The following is a 17,857-nucleotide window of genomic DNA, read 5'->3' on the forward strand; positions in this document are numbered from 1 at the left end:
GGGGGGGGCGTGGCGCCGCCACCCGCCGCTGCTTGCCGCCAAGGGACCCGGGGAAGTCCTTGGAGGCAAGGGCCCTCTCTCCCCAGCTGGAGGAGAGCCCGAGGAGAGGAGGGCTGGCTGGCCACAGGCTGGGGTCCCTGCTGCTGGCGCTGAGAGGGCTGCTTCCCGTTGGTCCTTATTATTGCCTCGCGATGCAGGGAGCGATCTGTCCCCGTCAGCTGCTCCAGGCCTGGTACTCCACCGCCGAACCCAGCAGCTGCAGCAGCTCGGGCTCGTAGTGCACCAGCTCCACTGTCTCTGCAGCGCCCTGCGCCGGCTCGGGGCTCTCCTGCACCTCCTCCTGCGCCAGCACCTGGCTGAGAGAGACCTGGCGCTGGAACTCCGCCTTGGGCAGCGTGGCGATCTCCAAGTGCGGGAAGCGGGCCTGGAATATGCGGGAGGACAGCTTCAGCCGCTTGAGCACGTCGGAGAAGAGGAACCAGTTGCAGGGCCTGCGAGGACGGCAAGAGGATGGCGGGTTAGGGGCGGAGGGGTCCGCAGGCACGTCGCCCACCTCACCGCCTCCCGGCTGCCGGCGCGCTGGCCCTCCCCTCGACGCAGCGCTGCCGGGGAGGTCCAGGCCCGCCCCCCCCCCCCCCGCCTCCCGGCTGCCGGCGCGCTGGCCCTCCCCTCGACGCAGCGCTGCCGGTGAGGTCCAGGCACTATTCTCCACGTGGTCCTCCTCCGCAGGGTCCGGACAGACCACGCGTACGGGACCTCGGCTCACAGACGCGCCTGGGTTTGATGATCGCTGCTTTGCAGGTCACATCTTTTTAAAGCACGCAAAGCAAGACAGGGACATTGGTGTGAAACTCACGCCTTAAAAGGTGTCCCGGCAGCATCCCCAGCCAGCGATAAGCCACACCAGAGGCTCCATTTCCCGCCCGGCCATTTCTCCTGGGCGCTGTACTTGTCCCTCTGGCTGGGCAGAAATTGGCAGGCTCGGAAATTCGCTAAACAGAGAAGTAGCACTTTTGTCGCTGCCTCTTCCAAGTCGCCTTTCTCCCCCCCCCGCTGCAGTCCAAGCAAACGCAATAGCCACGGTGTCACAGGAGGTGGAGAAGGGAGGACCGCTCCACTGCTGTGACCCGATTTAGCCTTCCCCATGGTGGAGGGGAAACAATCTACTCAGACCCATCAATGCAAGCTGCTGCTGACCATCGCTGGAGGAAAATGGGGCTAGGAGCAACAACAGAGGGAGAAGAGAGGGAGGCTTCCTGACGGGCACGGCACAGGGACACCGCACGGCAGCAGAACGCGTCTGGCCGTGCAGCGGGATCGCACTTGGGGAGACCCCTGACTACACCCTCCTGCTCACTGAGGACGGACGGGTCTGTCCCAAGCGATGCAGCGGTGCTTCCCCTGCCGTCGCACAGCCAGAGCTCTGCAGGAACACGAGGAGCGGGACCCCGGGAGCCGCAAATCTCCGGACACTGACTGTGTTCCTGCAAGGCCCTGCCTTCAACCCAGTATCTCTAATCCTGATTTGAAGGAAAATAATCACCTAAGATACACACAAACTGCTCTTAACCTCAAGGAGCTGAAGTGACTGACGTGCTGCCGTCTGTGACTGGGATGCCGGGGCTGTGACCACCCGTGGTACAGAACAGCAGGCACCGGACAGCCGACACAAAAACAAATATCTTTTTGGCTTTACCTGTGCTGCTTCTCGGTTTTGTTTTAAAACAAAGTCCTTTCTTAAACCAAGGGGGTCTTTCCTTGCTTGGTTCCCCCATGTATAGGTCTCCGTCACCTGTAGTCCCTCAGTCTTTCTCCTCTTTTCATTAACTCCGGGGCACAAGACGAAGGAAACAGGGACTGAAGGACTTCACAGGCTTTGTGCTGTGCCAGCCATCAGCCAACGAATCCCAGGCTGGGACTTCTCTAAGCATGTCTACACTTCAGGAGTGCCCATCTCAGTGCCCCCCCCCAGCTTCCTCCACAGTGACTGGAGAGCTGATCGGTTGCACCCAGCGGTTCATCTCAGCCTGATGTTCACCCCTGCCCTCGTCTGGATAAATCCTGCTGTCAAGTCTTTGCTGACTGCAACAAGAGACCAAGGTGACCACCTCAGAGGTGGACTTCTGAGAATCAGTCAAACGAATTCCATCTTACCCTGCATCTTCCACTTGCTTCTCTGACTTGGGGCTTACAAAGCGTGGTTTCTACACTCACATTTTCTGAGACTATGCAATGCTTCATCGTGAGACGGTGTATGATGGGGAGCGTGCCACAAGAGGCACGTTACTGCCTCAGCAGCAGCAATTTGCTCCTCCTGGGGAAGCTGCAATAGCTCCATTCCTCCGTGTCTCTAGCTGCAGAAGAGGGATAAAGGTATCTACTCCTTTGGAGGAGCGCTTTGAGATCTACAGGACACAAGCGCAACTCTATATGGCCTGTCTCCTTAGCACGCAGTCAGCTTGGGCTCTCAAAGTTTCTCAGGCAGGCATGAATTCTCCATATATGAAGATCTCATGTTATCCCTCACCTGGAGGACAGCCTAAGGCTTTCTCGTACTGCTGCTATCCTCACGAGTTCAAGGGCTCTGTTCTGTGCGCTCCCCCTCCACCCCAGCATTAATGTCACCCAAATGCTCTCTGCTCCAGAAAAAGACACTCACCCCCGAGAGACTGACACTTGGAGGTTATAGCTGGGAAGCAGTGGCTTGTCTGAGAACTCAAACATGAAGTTGTCTGCTTCTTGCTCCTCTTCCTCCTGGTCTGAACTTCCTGGAGGGTTGAGCAGAAGATCGCATCCAATGCTGTCTTTCCCCTCTGCAACAAGCAAAACAGACGTTGGCATTGCTCGCAGTTTCACACCAGCCAGTGCTCATCCCTCCCTGGGGAACAGCTCTGCCCGGCTGGACCAGCTGCCACCCCAATCTCGTGTGCACCTTCCCACGTCACAGCAACTTCAAGAGCCAAGTCCCAGGGGCTCCTCCTGCTCTCCTTCCAGCCCCTCGCCTCAGAGAAACTCTGACTGAGCGCTGGCTGCGCTGCACAGCGAGACTCCACCCGGTGACCGGGTCAGGTAGAAAGAACATCTTATGTCATAGCAGCAACCTTCAGGTTTACACTGATCCCGCGCGTGAGACGAGGCACTGCCTGCTTGCAGAATGAGCCACTTCCACTGGCAATCTTTTCTTGGGTCAACCACACGCTGATCCCCAGACTCTCCCCGAAACAGCCTCAGCCCCCTCCCCTTTGCCGGCACAGCTGTCCTCAGCCTGGGAAGAACCTGCGCCGGAGAGGAAGGAGGTGGATGTACGGGATGCTTTGTCTGCGCAGATCCTATAAAGGAAGGCACTGCGCTCTGCTCGCTGAGCACTTCTCCACCCAGATCCCACTCTCGACAACTGTCAGCAGGTTACCTAGAGGTGCGTGCCAGCAGCTGTGTCTAAATAAGGACTGCAAGGCTGTGCCACCAAACTGCGCGGCAGATCTAGAGACTAATACAACCAAACAACGATAAGCATGACTTCAGAGAATCAGCCCCGCAGATTTCTGGCTTGAAGCTGTCTGTTCCAGGAGGTATCTGAGCTCCAGCAGCATTTGCTTCCACAGGAGATGGAACACACTTGATCCATAAACCATTTAAGGACAGTTAAATTTACTATTCACCAATCTGAAAAGCACCTGTTGAAAAACAGCTTGCTGCCTGGATTTTATTATTAAGAGGTATGAATAGTCTCGGGTTTGCAGAGTGGTTTTGTCCTGATGAGATAATACAGTATAACTCCAAAAACTTCCAGAAAATAGAGTTTAGATTCTACAGAGAGAAGTCAGACCAAATGTGCTGGTGAGCAAATAAACCAATCATGCAAAAGTTCAACACCACGCACGACAGAAAAGTCTGCAAAAAAATCTTACGGTGTGCTGCATGAGAAAGCTCCACGCACCATACTGCTCTACGAATAAACGCAGCACCCAGCAAGAATGTTATTTTAATAGAGAAAGAACAGCAGATGACAGGAGACATGGGCTCAAACAGCGTCTCAAGAAAAAAAAAGAAATAATTTCTTAGTCCTGGCAAGGAAAAAAAAAAAAAAAATCCCTAAGAAACAGAAAAACAGAGTGCTTAAATCTTCAAAACTTATTGTAGAATAGGACAAAAATAAGTTACATGAATATTGGTCTGATATCACTGCTAGGCAAAGCTCAGGTGCCATCACTGAAAAAACTCAAATTTCTTGAGCAACCCAGGAAAAAAGAATTAAATGCATTTAATGTGGCAACGATATGGTCCAACGTCTATCCTGAAAACTCTTCTCACTCAGTCCTCTCTGCTAGCCCAAGTGAAGGCTGCGACAAGAACAGGAACATCCTGTACAACCGCAGAGTAACAGGGAGACAATCAGGCGCAACGATGCTAGTCCCAGGTGTAGGACAAAACCCTGGAGTGGGACTTCGTGTCTGGAACTACAGTAGCACAAAGTGCAAGACGCTGATGACTTTACCATACTCGGACCTCAGAGATCCCACACCCTGGCTTTTCTCATTATCTTTTGGCCCCCAGAGATTTGCAGACCAAAAGGAAAATGTAGACAACATTCCTGCCTCAAAGAATAGAAACAGATCAAGCAGGAGCCTGAGACTTCTCCTCCACCCTGAGGGACATGCAATGTTTTCTGCTTCAGCTGGTGGATCTGATGGAAAGGGAAACTTTGGAGGACTGAACCACTGAAGGAGGAGAACTGTTTTCTGCTGAGATGGTTTGCTGCCTGTGACAGCCGGGAGCAGCTCAGTTACTCCAGAGCAGACCCAGGTACTTCCCTGCCCTGGGGAGTATCTGCTCCTGCTGACCCAAGGTGACTGCTGAAGGTAACTGAGCCAAAAGGGCCCATTTCAAAACACTCAGTAAGCGCCACTGTAAAGAAACCAGCCCTTGTCTCAGGTTTGGGCATCTTGCTCTTCCTTGCCGGCTCAGGCAGTGTCCTGCAGTAGTGCCTGGCAAAGACATGTGACAATGGTCTAACACTGCCATTTCACTACTGCTGTAAGCTGATCTAGGTGTGGATGAAAAGGAAGGTCCCCTTCTGTGCCCGCTGAAAACAGACCTGGCAGGATAAAGGATTACTTCCCAGCTGGGTTAGTTCCTTGCCGCAACTTGCCACGCAGCCTCCCGAAGGCAGCGTCAAGGGCAGCACTGGGAATGCTCCGCGCAGAGGGGCGAAAGGAGGGGCAGTGTGACTGACCCTCTGACAGCAGCGCGGCCGTGCTTCAGCTTGGGATCTCTGCTGTCCTCTCTCCGAGACAGAAACAGAAAATAGCCCACAAGCAAGACAAAAGCCATGGGGTTTCAGAACACTTTGTGTAGCTGACATTTCTCCAGGGATCACCACTCTCATGTCTGGGAGGAACCTATGTTCTCCCAAGTGCTGTGCAGAGGTACCTGTTAAAGTCTGAAGCACCTGAGATGCAAGCTTTGGCCCAACCAACACTGGAAGGATCTTTCCACTGCAGCAAGGATGAAATGACATTTCTAGGGAAGGGTACAGGCAGATCAACGTGGGATTTGTCTGGCTTGTTAACCAACTTCAGGTAGCACAGGAGAGAAGGAAGACAAAACCTGACAGATGGCACCATGTGAATGACGGAGACCCAGTAGAGACACATCCACAGTGGCCAGGGTTTAGCGTGAAGTCCCACTGGAAGAGGTAGGATGTGTTTAACAGAGAAGGTAGTCTTTTTCCACCCTCAAATGAAGAAATACTCTGAAAAGCTCGACTAAGGTCCAGGGGAAGGAAAAGAAGTGCAGTCCCCAGCACGCTCTGTGGAGATTTTCCATGCATTAGCCAAGTGTCTCTGCAAGGCCCCTGTGAGCAGTGAACTGCCATCACTGATGGCATCCCAATGCCCCTCCATCCCCCCAAGAAACACCAAAAGAGTCAGTGATGGTTTGCTTACTGAAAAAAATAATCCCTTTCTTTTTGCCTGCAGTGGTGAAGGACAGAAATGTGGGAAGGCATGATGCAAGACAAGATTTTTCACGACAAGCCGAGGGATATGGAAATGAAAGAACTGAAACAAGCAGCTAATTTGAACGCAACACAATCGGCTTGCTTTTCCAAGATCCACTCGTTTCACTTCAGGCATTAGGGTATATGAAAAACAAGATGGCACATTTCTAAATTACTTGTGTGTGGCAGCGGGTCTCCTAGAGGGTATGAGAACTGGCAGTCTACAACCCCATGCCAGGATCTTCAAGAGGAAAGGACACTGATGAACGGGACATAAGCAGATACTAGAACTCAAGCACATAAGCTCTCTGGGTAACCAAGAACTCGGCGTGCTGTAGTAACCGAAGAGAATCAAGCTCCCCTACCCACAAAACCACACACAATTTTCCTTCCTTGTTTATCAGAGAAATCCAAGTGGGAATCAGGGATAAATCGAAAGGGGTAATATCTTTACTTTAAAAATATTACAGTCAAAGAATAGCTATTTTTCTTGTGGTAAAGAGGCTTCTTCTTAAAGAACTGTGATAGCTTCAAGCGTGAGAAATTCAGAGGAAGGCGGCTGTGGTTTGAACAGTTTCCTTGGCATGCCTGAGGTGCGAAAGTCTACGAACAAAGCGTTCTTAGGAGTACAGAATTTCTTCTGTTCTGAAATGAATAGACATCAGGGTCCTCCAAGGATAAGTCCCCTACCAATAGCACCCTTCCATACCTATCTGATTTTTTTCATTTCTAGAAGGATGTCGGAAGTGACGGAGGTGAGCAACTAAAATCAACAGCCTTTTAGCTCGCCAGTGTAAATAATCCAAGTCTTTTTGAAGGGCTTGAGAGTGATGATCTGCTGTCTCAGAAGTGGTTGGGAGGGACTCTGCAGTCTGCCACAGGCCCACGGCTAGATCCAGAACATCTTCATTCATGGACCCTGGGGGAACTGGAGCAACACGGTGAACAATTCGTGGACCTTGTGCCTGTATTGTTTCATGAACACTTCTAAGCTGGTAACCACAATTTTCAGGAAGTGACAGTAAAAGGTACAAGTCATGCCTTCACTGGGAAACGCCTGGCATTGTAAGAAGAGGACCTCGTCCCGGACGAATGCTTCCCCTCCAAAGCAGAGGAGAGGGATGGGCAGCTCTGGGAATCTGGAAGTTCAAGACTTCTACACCTTGAAGGGATAAGTATGTCCTCTGCCTTCCTTGGTTTTATCTTGATGACTGGTTAGTAGGGGAGTAACAAGAGCTGCGACAAGGATAACATGCTCTGGGATCCATACCCAAAGACCCTCAGGAATCACCAGCAGCACTTGGAGTCTAGTCTCGCACGCTGTGTTCAGCCTTCTTGGAGGGATCCACACATGCAGCTTCCCAAAGAAAAAGTCCCTTTCAGGAGCGTCTCCCAGCAGGTGGCATTACGGTAAGATCTCTATCTAAGACGTGAGTTGGGAGGGACATGGACAGACCTGAGTGAATGATGTGTCGTTACCTAGCATTACTTCTCTCTGCTCTGCTGCTGCAAACGAAACGGCATAGGCTGCACTCACCTAGTACAGAACTGCTGTAGAAGTCCCATGCTGTTCGAGGATCTCCGTCAGTGCGCCCCTGGAGATCCGAAAGGTAATCTAAAGAAAAAAAAAATTGAGAGGGTTAATGCTTATCTGCTGGTCAAAGCATGATCCTGGCATGCATATCCATTGATCCTGGGTGAGCCACTTCACCTCTGCTGCTTTTCCCCACTTTGCAGTCAGGCATTATGGCAAAAGCTGACCCATAACTTGCAAGAAGGGCACCCTCACTCAGGAGAGGACAACATGATCCCAGGCCTGAGGACGTGAAATAGAAGCTGAAAAAGGAAAACAACTGACAACACTAAGTAGGTTGGAAAGAAAGGTTCTTAGGGTTGTCTTGAGTTCAAAATTACATCTCCAACACCTGCATATTCAGTTGAGCCTGGAAGAGCACAGACAGACAGCTGGCAAACAAGATTTCTTCAACACTGGAGATTTTCTGCTTTCTATCTATCTGGGAACCACCGCTACTCTAGCTGTCTCTTCCTTGCTGTTGTGTAGAAGCCACAACACTCATCTTGCTTCTACACAAACAGCGCAGAAAGTGGGCACGCTTCACTCTTGGTCATAGGGATCCAAAATGGTCCTTTCCAACAACGGCAGACAGGCAGCATTTGGGCAGAGCTGTTTTCGAGTAGAAGGCATCATTACTTGGCAGCAAAATTATGTTCACTTAGGTTAAGCAGTAGAACCAGGAACTGTGGAACAGTGTCTCCACGCCTCATGCACAGCACTGTCTTTAGTTGTGTGACCACAGCATTGCCATCTCCTTGCATATTAAAGACTGAAAAGTGACTTGTATCTTATTTGGAAAACAATATACAAATCTATAATTAAAGATTGGGTGGTAAAAACACACACGCACGACAGGACAGAGCTAAAATTATTCAGTCACCTGCTGCTCAAGCACTTCTAAACCCTTTGACAGCCAGCTTTGGTCCCGTATGCTGCCAGATAGGAAGGATGGAAACACTGCCACCCCCAGGCCTGGCACCTACCAGAAAGGAAGCGCTTCATCACTTCACTGGTGGCCAGCTTCACAGCTGTCTGCCCAGAGTAAGTGGCCAGAGTGGGATCAGCACCATAGGAGAGTAGAAGCCACATGGTTTCCAGGTTGTCATTTGCTACTGCATCGTGGACAGGCCTGCAAGGACAGAAGCATTGGCAGAAAAAGAAGGGACTGGAAGAGTTTGCAAAGCAAATGCTCTGTTTTGGGTTAAGACAAATCTAGTGATGACCTACAGCTCATCCTGAAAAACATGCCCTGCTCCCTGCCCCCACACTTCTCAGTGCTTCCCCAGGTGCTCCCCTCTCACTGGCTTGCCTTGTGCCATCCTGCGCACTGCAGTTCACGTTGGCACCGTGCTCTAGCAGAATGTGGAGGATGTCGATCCAGCCTCGTGCACAGGCTTCGTGCAGAGCTGTGTAGCCAGCGTTGTCACGATGGTTCACGTCACTGCTCTTTTTCTGCAGGCAATAGAGCACTACATCCTACAGGAAAGATCATTGCAGGCCTGGTTACACACAAACGCAGACAAGGCAGCGCAGGGGACAAAGCAGCAAAAGGCACCAAAACTCACCTTGTAGCCCAGGCGAGCTGCTCGCTGCAGAAGGGTCTCCCCTGCATTTTTGTTCACAATCAGCCGCCGAGCTCCAGGAGGAATGTTCTGGGCCATCGGCAATTCGGGGGAACTCCCTGGGCTGACCCGACGGGACTTACAAAGTGTCCACAAGTCCTGGGGCTTCTTCAGAGGGTGCATTTTGGGCTGGTTCCAGCAGCCTTTCCCCTGGAAAAGAAAGGAATGCAACTCCTTGGCACACGTGGCCATGGCTTACTAACAGGAGTCCCCTTCTCTCTCTTCTCCCCATGCATGTTCCCCTCATCAGCCTAAGCCATACCTTCCCCTCGTCACAGATCCCTGCCAGGTGTTTGGTTTTACATTTGCGTTTTCCTGATGGTTTCTCTAGCTCTTCTTGGACGGGAGAGCTGTCTGAGTGCTCCAGGAAAAAGCCATTCCGAAAGTCTGGGCGTCCTTGAGATTTTCGGGGGGATGGGGAAAGCCTGCTCCTCAGTCGTAGCTCTGTGCCTTTACCCTGCACAGACTCCTTCTGCTTCCGGTACCTAAAATCTAAAGGAGAAATAGGAATGAGGAGCTTCTGTAGGTACAGCACCGAAGGCCAGCAACCCATATCTCTGCCACCAGGCAAACCAAACTGCCCATCTTGGATGGCTGCTCATCCAGAAATCCAGACCCACGGCGGAGGCACTCCAGTAAGTAAAAGCAGAGTGAATCTGCAGATTCTACCCATCAGGGACGGGCTCAGCATGGACACAAGATGCCCAAACGACAGCCAGCCATCCTGCTCTGGAAAGGCCAAGCCTACTGAGAGCTGGGGCTTGCACACAACTGACTAAGGCTTTTCCTTAGGTCCGACAGGGAATCCAGTACGAAACAGTCCAGCTTGTCAGCACGCTTCCCAGTAGTTTGGTAACTGCATGCTGCCATACGGTGCGCTCCCCTACCTGTAAGGCTGAGCAGGACTCCCATGGGATACCCCTTGAGAGACAGAAAATGCAGGAGGTATCCCCTTAAAGATGCCAGTGAACAGTCATTGTTTTGCTGCCTACAAAACCAGACCCTGCCTTGCCCTCTCACATCTTCCCCTTAAGTTAAGTAGCACATTAAAGTTTCAATTAATATACATGCAGGTAGGAAGTACCAGGATGCCTCAAGGGAAATCCAGTCTTTTCTTCCTTGCATTATCCAGAGCTGCAGGGTTGCTCATTACGGAGCCCTGCGCATCGCGCAAGGACAGGCGCTCTGCTTCCCTGAAACAGCAACATCCCGTAGCAAGGGCACAACAGCAACGGGAAAACAAAGTATGGAACGAGAAAGTAAAGCCCTGTGAACAAATAACCGCCTGGACTTGTACGATGCCATACGCCTCCCTCTGCGCAGATGATCAGTGCTGGAATAAAATAGGTTACAAAGGAAGAGCCCTGTGCAGACCAAAGGACGGAGGAGGCATCTGTACACAGCTTTGCAGAGTCTGAGTCTCTCAAGCCTGGCTCTCTCCACAGCTTTGGGCAGTTTGTTTGGGAACGAAGACTTTGCTTCATTTCTAGGTGAACAGCTAGGAGATGCTCCAGTGGGTTAGTTCAAGGGATCAAGAGGATAAACTCCAGCAACAAAACTTTACGTCTGTTAGGGACACTGCTGCCTCCAGTACCAAGGCAGGTTTTGCAGGTCTCCAGGAGCAGCATCTTCAGCTTCCACGTTATGCTGAGATTTTAGATTCTCCACATCAACACCACACAACTTCCATTTATGTCTTGCTATTGCTAGGAAGCAGGGGCCACGGATCTTGCACAGAAAAATGGGTTTGGCCAAGGTTTTCAAACTTTGCTTTCTCCAAACACGTGGGCTGGCCCCCTGTCCCCCCTCTGGCTGCCAGCCAGCTTACAGTGCCACTGTAACGCCCAGGTCCTCATCTCCAAAGCCAGCAACGGCTCTAGGCTGCAACTTCTGAATCCAAAATACAGAAACTCACCTATCTGAGGGCTGAGCAAGCAGTCCCTGAGGGAAACTGGCTTCTGGACAGAAGACAGACACTCTTAAGATGCGTGGTAAAGCTCCTGGAAAAAACCCTCCCAAATGCTGCTACACTCAAACCTCCTTCTCAGGCTCTGTTTGGAACAGGCGTCCGCGGGAGACAGTCCGAGAGCGCCCTTGAACTGCGAAGTTGCCAGGAAGCCCATCAGAAACTTTACTTTTACCATGTAAAACTGTGCCAGAGCCGAAACGTAGCTTGAGAGATCAGCTGGTGGGAGGATAGCGGCCATCTCTACTACTTCTCACAGCACCTCAGCAGCATCTCAGCCTCTCCTGAGGACTGTCGATCTGAGCACCAATGTGGCAGAAGGAGACAGGTCCGTATCCACTACATCACCTCCAAGAGAAAGGCCCAAGCGTATGGAGGGCTGGCAGAAGTGCTTCCCCCAACACTGTGGCTCGGACATGCTCTGCTGCGACCCTGACAGAAGTTACCTGTGGGACACTTGGACACAGCTACAAGCTACCAGCCAGCTGTCAGCACACACAGAGACATCTGTGCGCTGCGGGATGAATCCCAGCCTTACTTCCAACAGCCTCAAACTGTCCCTGCACGGACAGAGAGAAGGGACCGCAGAGACTGCTAAACCTCAGGGAAACGCAGATCACAGATTTAGTTTTGACCACACGGTCTGGGCAGTCACGGGAGAAAACGCAAGAGCAGAGGTAGAGCAGTGAGCAGGACACAGGCAGGTGGCACAGCGTTCTCCCCCTAGCAAAGCTGCAAATAGGAACGACAGAGGGGGATTCCTCCATCTCTTGCAGACACTCTAGCTTTGTTAATCCTCTCGCCCTTGTGCTCCCTGGTGCAAGCTTGCAAGCTGCCTTAATAAAGCAAGACAAAGCATAAAGAAGCCCAGTTGGATTGTGATGGCTCCATGTCTCTCTGCTTTAGCCAGGAATGCTGAACACTACTCCCAGGGGCCCATGCTTGTCCAGAAATATTTCACTGTGCTACCTCCTCCGATTCTCATTTTCCCATGCCCTTTGTCTTAATCTGAGGGTAAGATCAGTATCTAATTAGCCACATAAGCTGCTGTTTCCTACTCCGAAATTTACGATAAGTATTTTTGAAAGAAGAGCTGATCAATTGAGGTGGCCCATGCTGTGGACATCAAGCCATTAATAATGATGGAGTTTCATCATTACAAAACAACCCCAAAAAACAACCCCCCAAAAAATCCCACACAGAACAAAAAAAAAGCAATAAAACGAAAAAACCCATGGTCATCCCCAGCCCGCTACCAGAAACCCCTTCCCAGATTGTACCTGCTTTGGATTTTCGCCTCCTGTGGGGGTAGCCCGCTCGCTCCTCCTCTCGCTCAGTCAAATATTCCCCTGTCTGGTATTTCCGACTTTTCTGTCGTCTCCTTTTCTTCCTTTTGATGTGGCTGTCATCTTCCTCCTCCTCATTGGGCTCCCACAGCTGCCTGGGTGATTCCACTCTCCAGGGCAGCTCCCGGGTCCTCCTCGTGTAACAGCTGCTCCTCTCGGACAGAGACCTGTCCCTGGCCCTGCGACTGTGATAGCGTGATGTCCTGTGGGATTTTCGCAGCTTGCGACGTTTCAAGGATGTCTCCTCCTCCTCTTCCTCCTCCTCTTCTTCCTGATTCTCCTCCAGCAACGGTAAAATCTCCTGACCAGTCACATCACACTCTCCCGTCACGCCAGCAGAAGAGCCAGCGGCGCTTCCTGCAAGAAAGCGGGATTTCTAGCTGACAAAAAAGCCAAGAGTATCTACAAGAAAAACCCTGCAAGGCAGGACAGAAGACAGGCACAAGGCCAGCTGAACAGGGGAACACTCACAGTCCACCCAGGACTTCCACCTGGGTCCCCTGGCACCAACTCACCTGACTGACTGCGCGTCCGGCTGCTCAGCACCACCGGAATGAAATCCCGAAAGTTGTTCTTGGGCTTCTTCTCGAGGTAACCTGTGGGGAAAACTGAGCCTTGAGAAAACATGCCACAGATCTGTGCACCCACGTCTGCTGGCCTGGGAAGGGCAGTCCAGCATCACGCTGCAGCTCTGTTTTGGATCCCAACCCGCTATGGGAAGCCACTAGCTCCAGAGGCTGTTCAGCTTCAGGGGAGCAGCAGTTTGGCCCCACAGGCATCAGCGCGACAGGACCTGCTGCAGCCTGACCCCACAAGAACACATTGCCGTACACAAGAGTACCTTCCTCGTGGCTGTCCCCGCGGTGCGCCGGAGATGGGAACTCCGTCTTCGCTGGCCTCCTGCGCTTACGCTTTACCCTGAGGCTGTTGTGATCCTTCACTGATCCCAGGCCGGCTCGGCCTTCTCGCTTGCTGAGTTCATGCGGATTGTCATGGTGTTTTCGCCACTGTGAATAGAGGGCACAACAGACTGAAGCTTGAGCTGCCGACTGACTGAGCTGGAGTAGCAAAGGAGGAGGGACAAAACGGTGTCTCCCACTCATCATGCTGGAGCCCTCCAGCGTTTTTGACACCCCAGATCCATTTTTTCTCTAGATAACCTGCAGACACGGGTACATTAATCCACTGCCAGGTAATGCCAAAGAGCACGGGTGGAAAGCCCTGTGCACTCAGCTGCCCTCCCCTGTGAGAGCTCACTCATCACCCCCAACCTCACCCGCTAACCTTTGCCGTTACCCAACAGTCCCAGCCTGTCCCACTCACCTTCCGGCCATGCACACTCCGGCTCCCCGATTTGCTCGGGGACTCCTCGCCGTCCTGGGCTTGGCACTTCAGTCTCTTGCGGGCCTGCCTGGCGTCCCCATCATGCTGCCGCTTGGACTTGCAGCGCACGCTGCCCTCTTGCTTGATTTGGCCTGCTCCTTTGAGCTTGACCTCAGCAAAGGCCTGGGGAGCAGTCCCAGCTCGCAGGCAAGTCACAGAAGTAAATGACATGTCACACTCCACTCGCTCCTTCTTGACCCTGCACAGATCCACCTGACGGACGCACTGGAGGGGCTCTGCAGCTGGTGGCTCCTGGGAGCCTTCGCAGCCCAGCTCCTTGTGTTGACTCTCCGTGGGCACAGTGGGCACCTCTGAAATCATTCGCAGGCTCTGCTGCCCAGCCGTGGGCAGATCGTGTGACAAATATGCTGCTAACACTTGGTTTTTAGGCCTTGCATCCAACTGTTTGAGGCTACAGCTCCCCTGAGGAGCCTCAGTCTGTGCATTGCCCTCCTTACTGGAGTCAGCCTCTGGCTGATCACACTCTTGACTCTTCTGAGGGTTGTCCAGCTTCCCCTTCCCTTCTTTCACATCCAAAGCGCTGTTCTGAAGAGATGGACCCGCGTCCGAAGGGACTGGATTGGCCTGCTCCTCGTAGAGCTTGGGCAAGGCCCGGCAGCTCTTGCTCTTGGCTGCAGCTTCCCGTTCCTGAGGTGGGAGCCTGGGCAGCCCCTCGGGCAGGCTCTGGGTGGCTGTGCTGGACTCTGTGGGCTGCACGCTTGGGAATGTCGGGAGCTCACCTGCACCAGCTGGCTTGCAGGAGCTATTCTGGTTTGGGGGCAGCTGCCCTGCTGTGGAGATGCCAATTGAAAGCAGGGGAGTTTGATGATAAGGAGACCAGCCAAGAGGCAGAAGCTGAGGATTGGAAGGTTTTCCATTCACAGGGCATCGTGGGTATACACTTCCCTGGCCGGGATTCCAGGTGGAGATGTCCTTGGACTGACACAAAGGAGCTCCTGGAGCAACTCTGCCATGAAGAAGTCTCCTGGCAGGATCCTGCTGTCCTTCTGTGCTGACCTGGCTGGCTTTCTTCCCACAGGGACCCCCAGCGCTGCGAGGCTCTCCCTGATCGATGATAGAAATAGGCTCCTGCTTGGGAAGGTGGCGCGGGTCCCTGCTGAAGCTCACACCAGGGTCCTTGCTGAGCAGCAGCGAGGCAGGCACCGGGTTGGCAACGCCAACGTAGGTGCCTGGAATGGTGCTGATGAGCGTGGTGTTCTTCACCCAGGAGCCCTGCTCACCGTTGCGCAGGAACTCGGGGAAGATGACTAAGGGAGGGGTGGTGCCAAGACATGAGGTGACGCTGCTGCCCGTAGTCTGGGCCGCGCGCTGGGACTTGGACAAGACCGTGGTGAGAAGCGCTTTGCCGCTGGTGTGCACGGGTGTGAGGATGGGCATAGGAGGTGTTTTGCGTTGACTGGGTGGAGGCAGTTTCTGACGATTGGACTTGGAGGAGAGATCGAGAGGCATCTCGCTGCACTCTGGAGAGGAGACCATCTCACGCTCTAGCTGTGGAGGGGACTTCAGAGGAGAGAGTGAAGTGGCAGCCCCCGGTGCGTGCGGCTCGGGAGCGGCCGGGGCTCTGGCATGCGCACCAGTGCCAGAAGAGGGAGCAGCGCTCCCACACGATGCTGCCAGCGGAGGCTAGCTGGATGAGAGGGAAGGGCCAGCGGTGGACGGGGGAGCGCCCTCGGCAGCAGCCTGGGCACCGCTTCCGCCTGAGGGCGAAGGGCAGCTAAGCTGATTCACCTCCACAGACACCACTTTGGCGTCTGAAGCCAAGGGTCTGGTGACGGAGAAGGTGTAGGGGTAGGAGCGCAACTCTGGGGAAGCGATAATGCCCGGCAGGCAACGCTCGTGTAGGTAGGAAGGCAGGACAGGGAGGGTGAGCGTGGAGGAGACCCCCAAGGTGGCTGGAAGTGTAGCCACGCTGAGCGGCTGCCCGCAGCTGGGTGGTGGGATGTACACCAGCGACTGGCTCGGGCTCAGAACTGCCCCAGCCTGAAAGGACAGGGGCATTTTTTGCATAGCAGGGGCCTGAGATGTGGGAAAGCACACTCTGTTCAAAGTAAAAGTAGCAGGAGTGGAGGCAGAGGTGTTGCAGCTGGAGACGACCACAGACAATGTCCCTTCTGCCAGCACGCCTGGCCCTTGTGCTCCAGTGCTTGGGGTGGTTTTCTCCTTCCCGGCAGGCTCGATCTCTGGAGCCACGGAGCAGGCTGGAGGAGCATCAGCCTGCTTGTCACTGTGAGGATCTGCAGGTGTCCAGGCAGCATCAGCACCACTGCTCTCCTGCTCGGCAGTTCTGGGGATTGCGGGCTCCTGCCCTCTGCCATCCCCCTGGCTTGCCAGAGGGCCCAGGGCATCATCTTTCACAGTCTTTCCCGCACACTCTGGGTTTGGGTTGGGATCAGGTGGCTGCTCTTCCAGTTTGGGCCCAAGCTTTTCCTCCACCTTGCCATCAGCATCCAGCCCCTGGGCACTGCTGCCACCACCACTGACTGCTGTGAGCTCCACCTGCAACAAGAAGGGAGAAGGTGTTTCTGAGAGCTGTGCAAGTGGCTCCCAGCGAAGCAGGCAGGACCTTCTCTCTAGCCCCCCCAACAACACAGAGGCAGAAGTGGCAAACAGCTCTTGCTGAACTAGAGCGCTGTTTTGCCCTTACTGCACCTAGGTGCACCCCTCTCGAGAAGGAGCCCACGGGACCCGTTAGGGTAGATGCTCTTGCTTGGCCTGTTCCGTCAGGGAAAGGCCTTCTTGGACCCAGACATGCACAGAAGGAGCTCACCTTGGAAAGGCTGCTGCTGACGCAAAACTCTTGAGACCCCAAGTGCTGGGAGCTGCTCGTTTTAGACTCTTCATCAGAAAGGGGGGCTCTCCTAGCCAAGGAACAAGACACAGCATTATGAAACCCCAGGATACCATCCCAGCATCCTACCCCTCCCTGTCCCCGCATGGGACAGCAGAGCAGCTGGCAGCCTGAAGAAGCGTGCCTGCTTCAGGTAACCAGCTCCTCGTCATCACATGTTACATGGCGGGTACTGGCCACTGCAGACTGAGGGGGTGAGGAGCACTCCTGTCCACTGCATTCCTCCCCCTCCCGGAGCTCTGCCCGCTGGATAGCACCTCCTCACACATAAATGCTTACCCTACAGCTCCTACAGGCCTGACAATGGCTCAGCAGCTCTGTGCACCTTCCTTACCCACGGCCATTTTGACCCCCCCAGGTCTCACCACAGGCCAGGCCAGCCCTCCCTGACTGCGCTGCGTCACAGCCCAGCTCCACACACCCGCTCCTGTCCCCTCCGCTTCCCGTTCTGCCCCACCACACGTTTCCAGTCCCATCCTCCTCTGAGCCCCATCCTGCTTGTCTCTTCTTCCACAGGCACTTCCTCGTTCCCGTTCCTCCGTCTCCCAGCCACGCTCACTCCCTGCCCTGGGACTTCCCAGCCCAGCCCTGCTGCTCTCCTCCAGCCTCAGGTGGAGATCTCCCTCCAGCGCCAAAGCTCTTCAGGCTCAAGCTGTCCGTGACGGGAGCAGCGGGTGTCTGCAGCCACCCCGGCGTGCAATGTCCTGCTGGCCTGCACGTTTGACCCTTTCTCTTTGGAAGACAGCTCCTGAGCGGAAAGCCTAAATTCAGGATAAGGACTGTGAACTCCACGGAACTGGGGCGCACTGAGAAGACAGCTGTCCTTGTGGTCTGTGAGAAGACTGGACAGGCAGCAGCGCTCCTGTGTTCAGTGCCCTGCCCCGGGACACTCCTGCCACGGCAGTATTTACCCGGTGACGACTCTCTGGTCTTTAAGGGTCATTTGGACAAGCTGCTGGTGCCAGGATAAAACAGCTCGAGTTTAGTTTCTGCTGATGACGTGATTTCTTCTGGAGTTGCTCCCCTACCTCCCAGGCTTTCACAACAAAGCAACAGACACAAGCTATGGGAGGAAGCTTTCTCCTTGGGCCCCCCTA

The 17,857-nt window shown here is 53.7% G+C and overlaps 1 protein-coding gene across 1 annotated transcript in view; it reads right to left on the bottom strand.

The window, feature by feature from the left end:
- Positions 1–155: 155 nt before the first annotated feature.
- Positions 156–17,857, bottom strand: part of BCORL1 (BCL6 corepressor-like 1) — a 19,650-nt gene continuing 1,948 nt past the window's right edge. Inside the window, 12 exon segments of the mRNA XM_009331998.1 lie at positions 156–491; positions 2,660–2,813; positions 7,536–7,613; positions 8,558–8,703; positions 8,884–9,050; positions 9,140–9,346; positions 9,459–9,688; positions 12,443–12,865; positions 13,024–13,104; positions 13,350–13,515; positions 13,832–16,408; positions 16,680–16,770. Of these exon segments, the coding sequence (XP_009330273.1) occupies positions 215–491; positions 2,660–2,813; positions 7,536–7,613; positions 8,558–8,703; positions 8,884–9,050; positions 9,140–9,346; positions 9,459–9,688; positions 12,443–12,865; positions 13,024–13,104; positions 13,350–13,515; positions 13,832–16,408; positions 16,680–16,770 (4,597 nt within the window). The 3' untranslated portion in view covers positions 156–214.

This window comes from Pygoscelis adeliae, unplaced genomic scaffold (genome assembly GCF_000699105.1).
Source record: "Pygoscelis adeliae isolate BGI_AS28 unplaced genomic scaffold, ASM69910v1 Scaffold339, whole genome shotgun sequence".
In the NCBI taxonomy this organism is placed as follows: Eukaryota; Metazoa; Chordata; class Aves; order Sphenisciformes; family Spheniscidae; genus Pygoscelis; species Pygoscelis adeliae.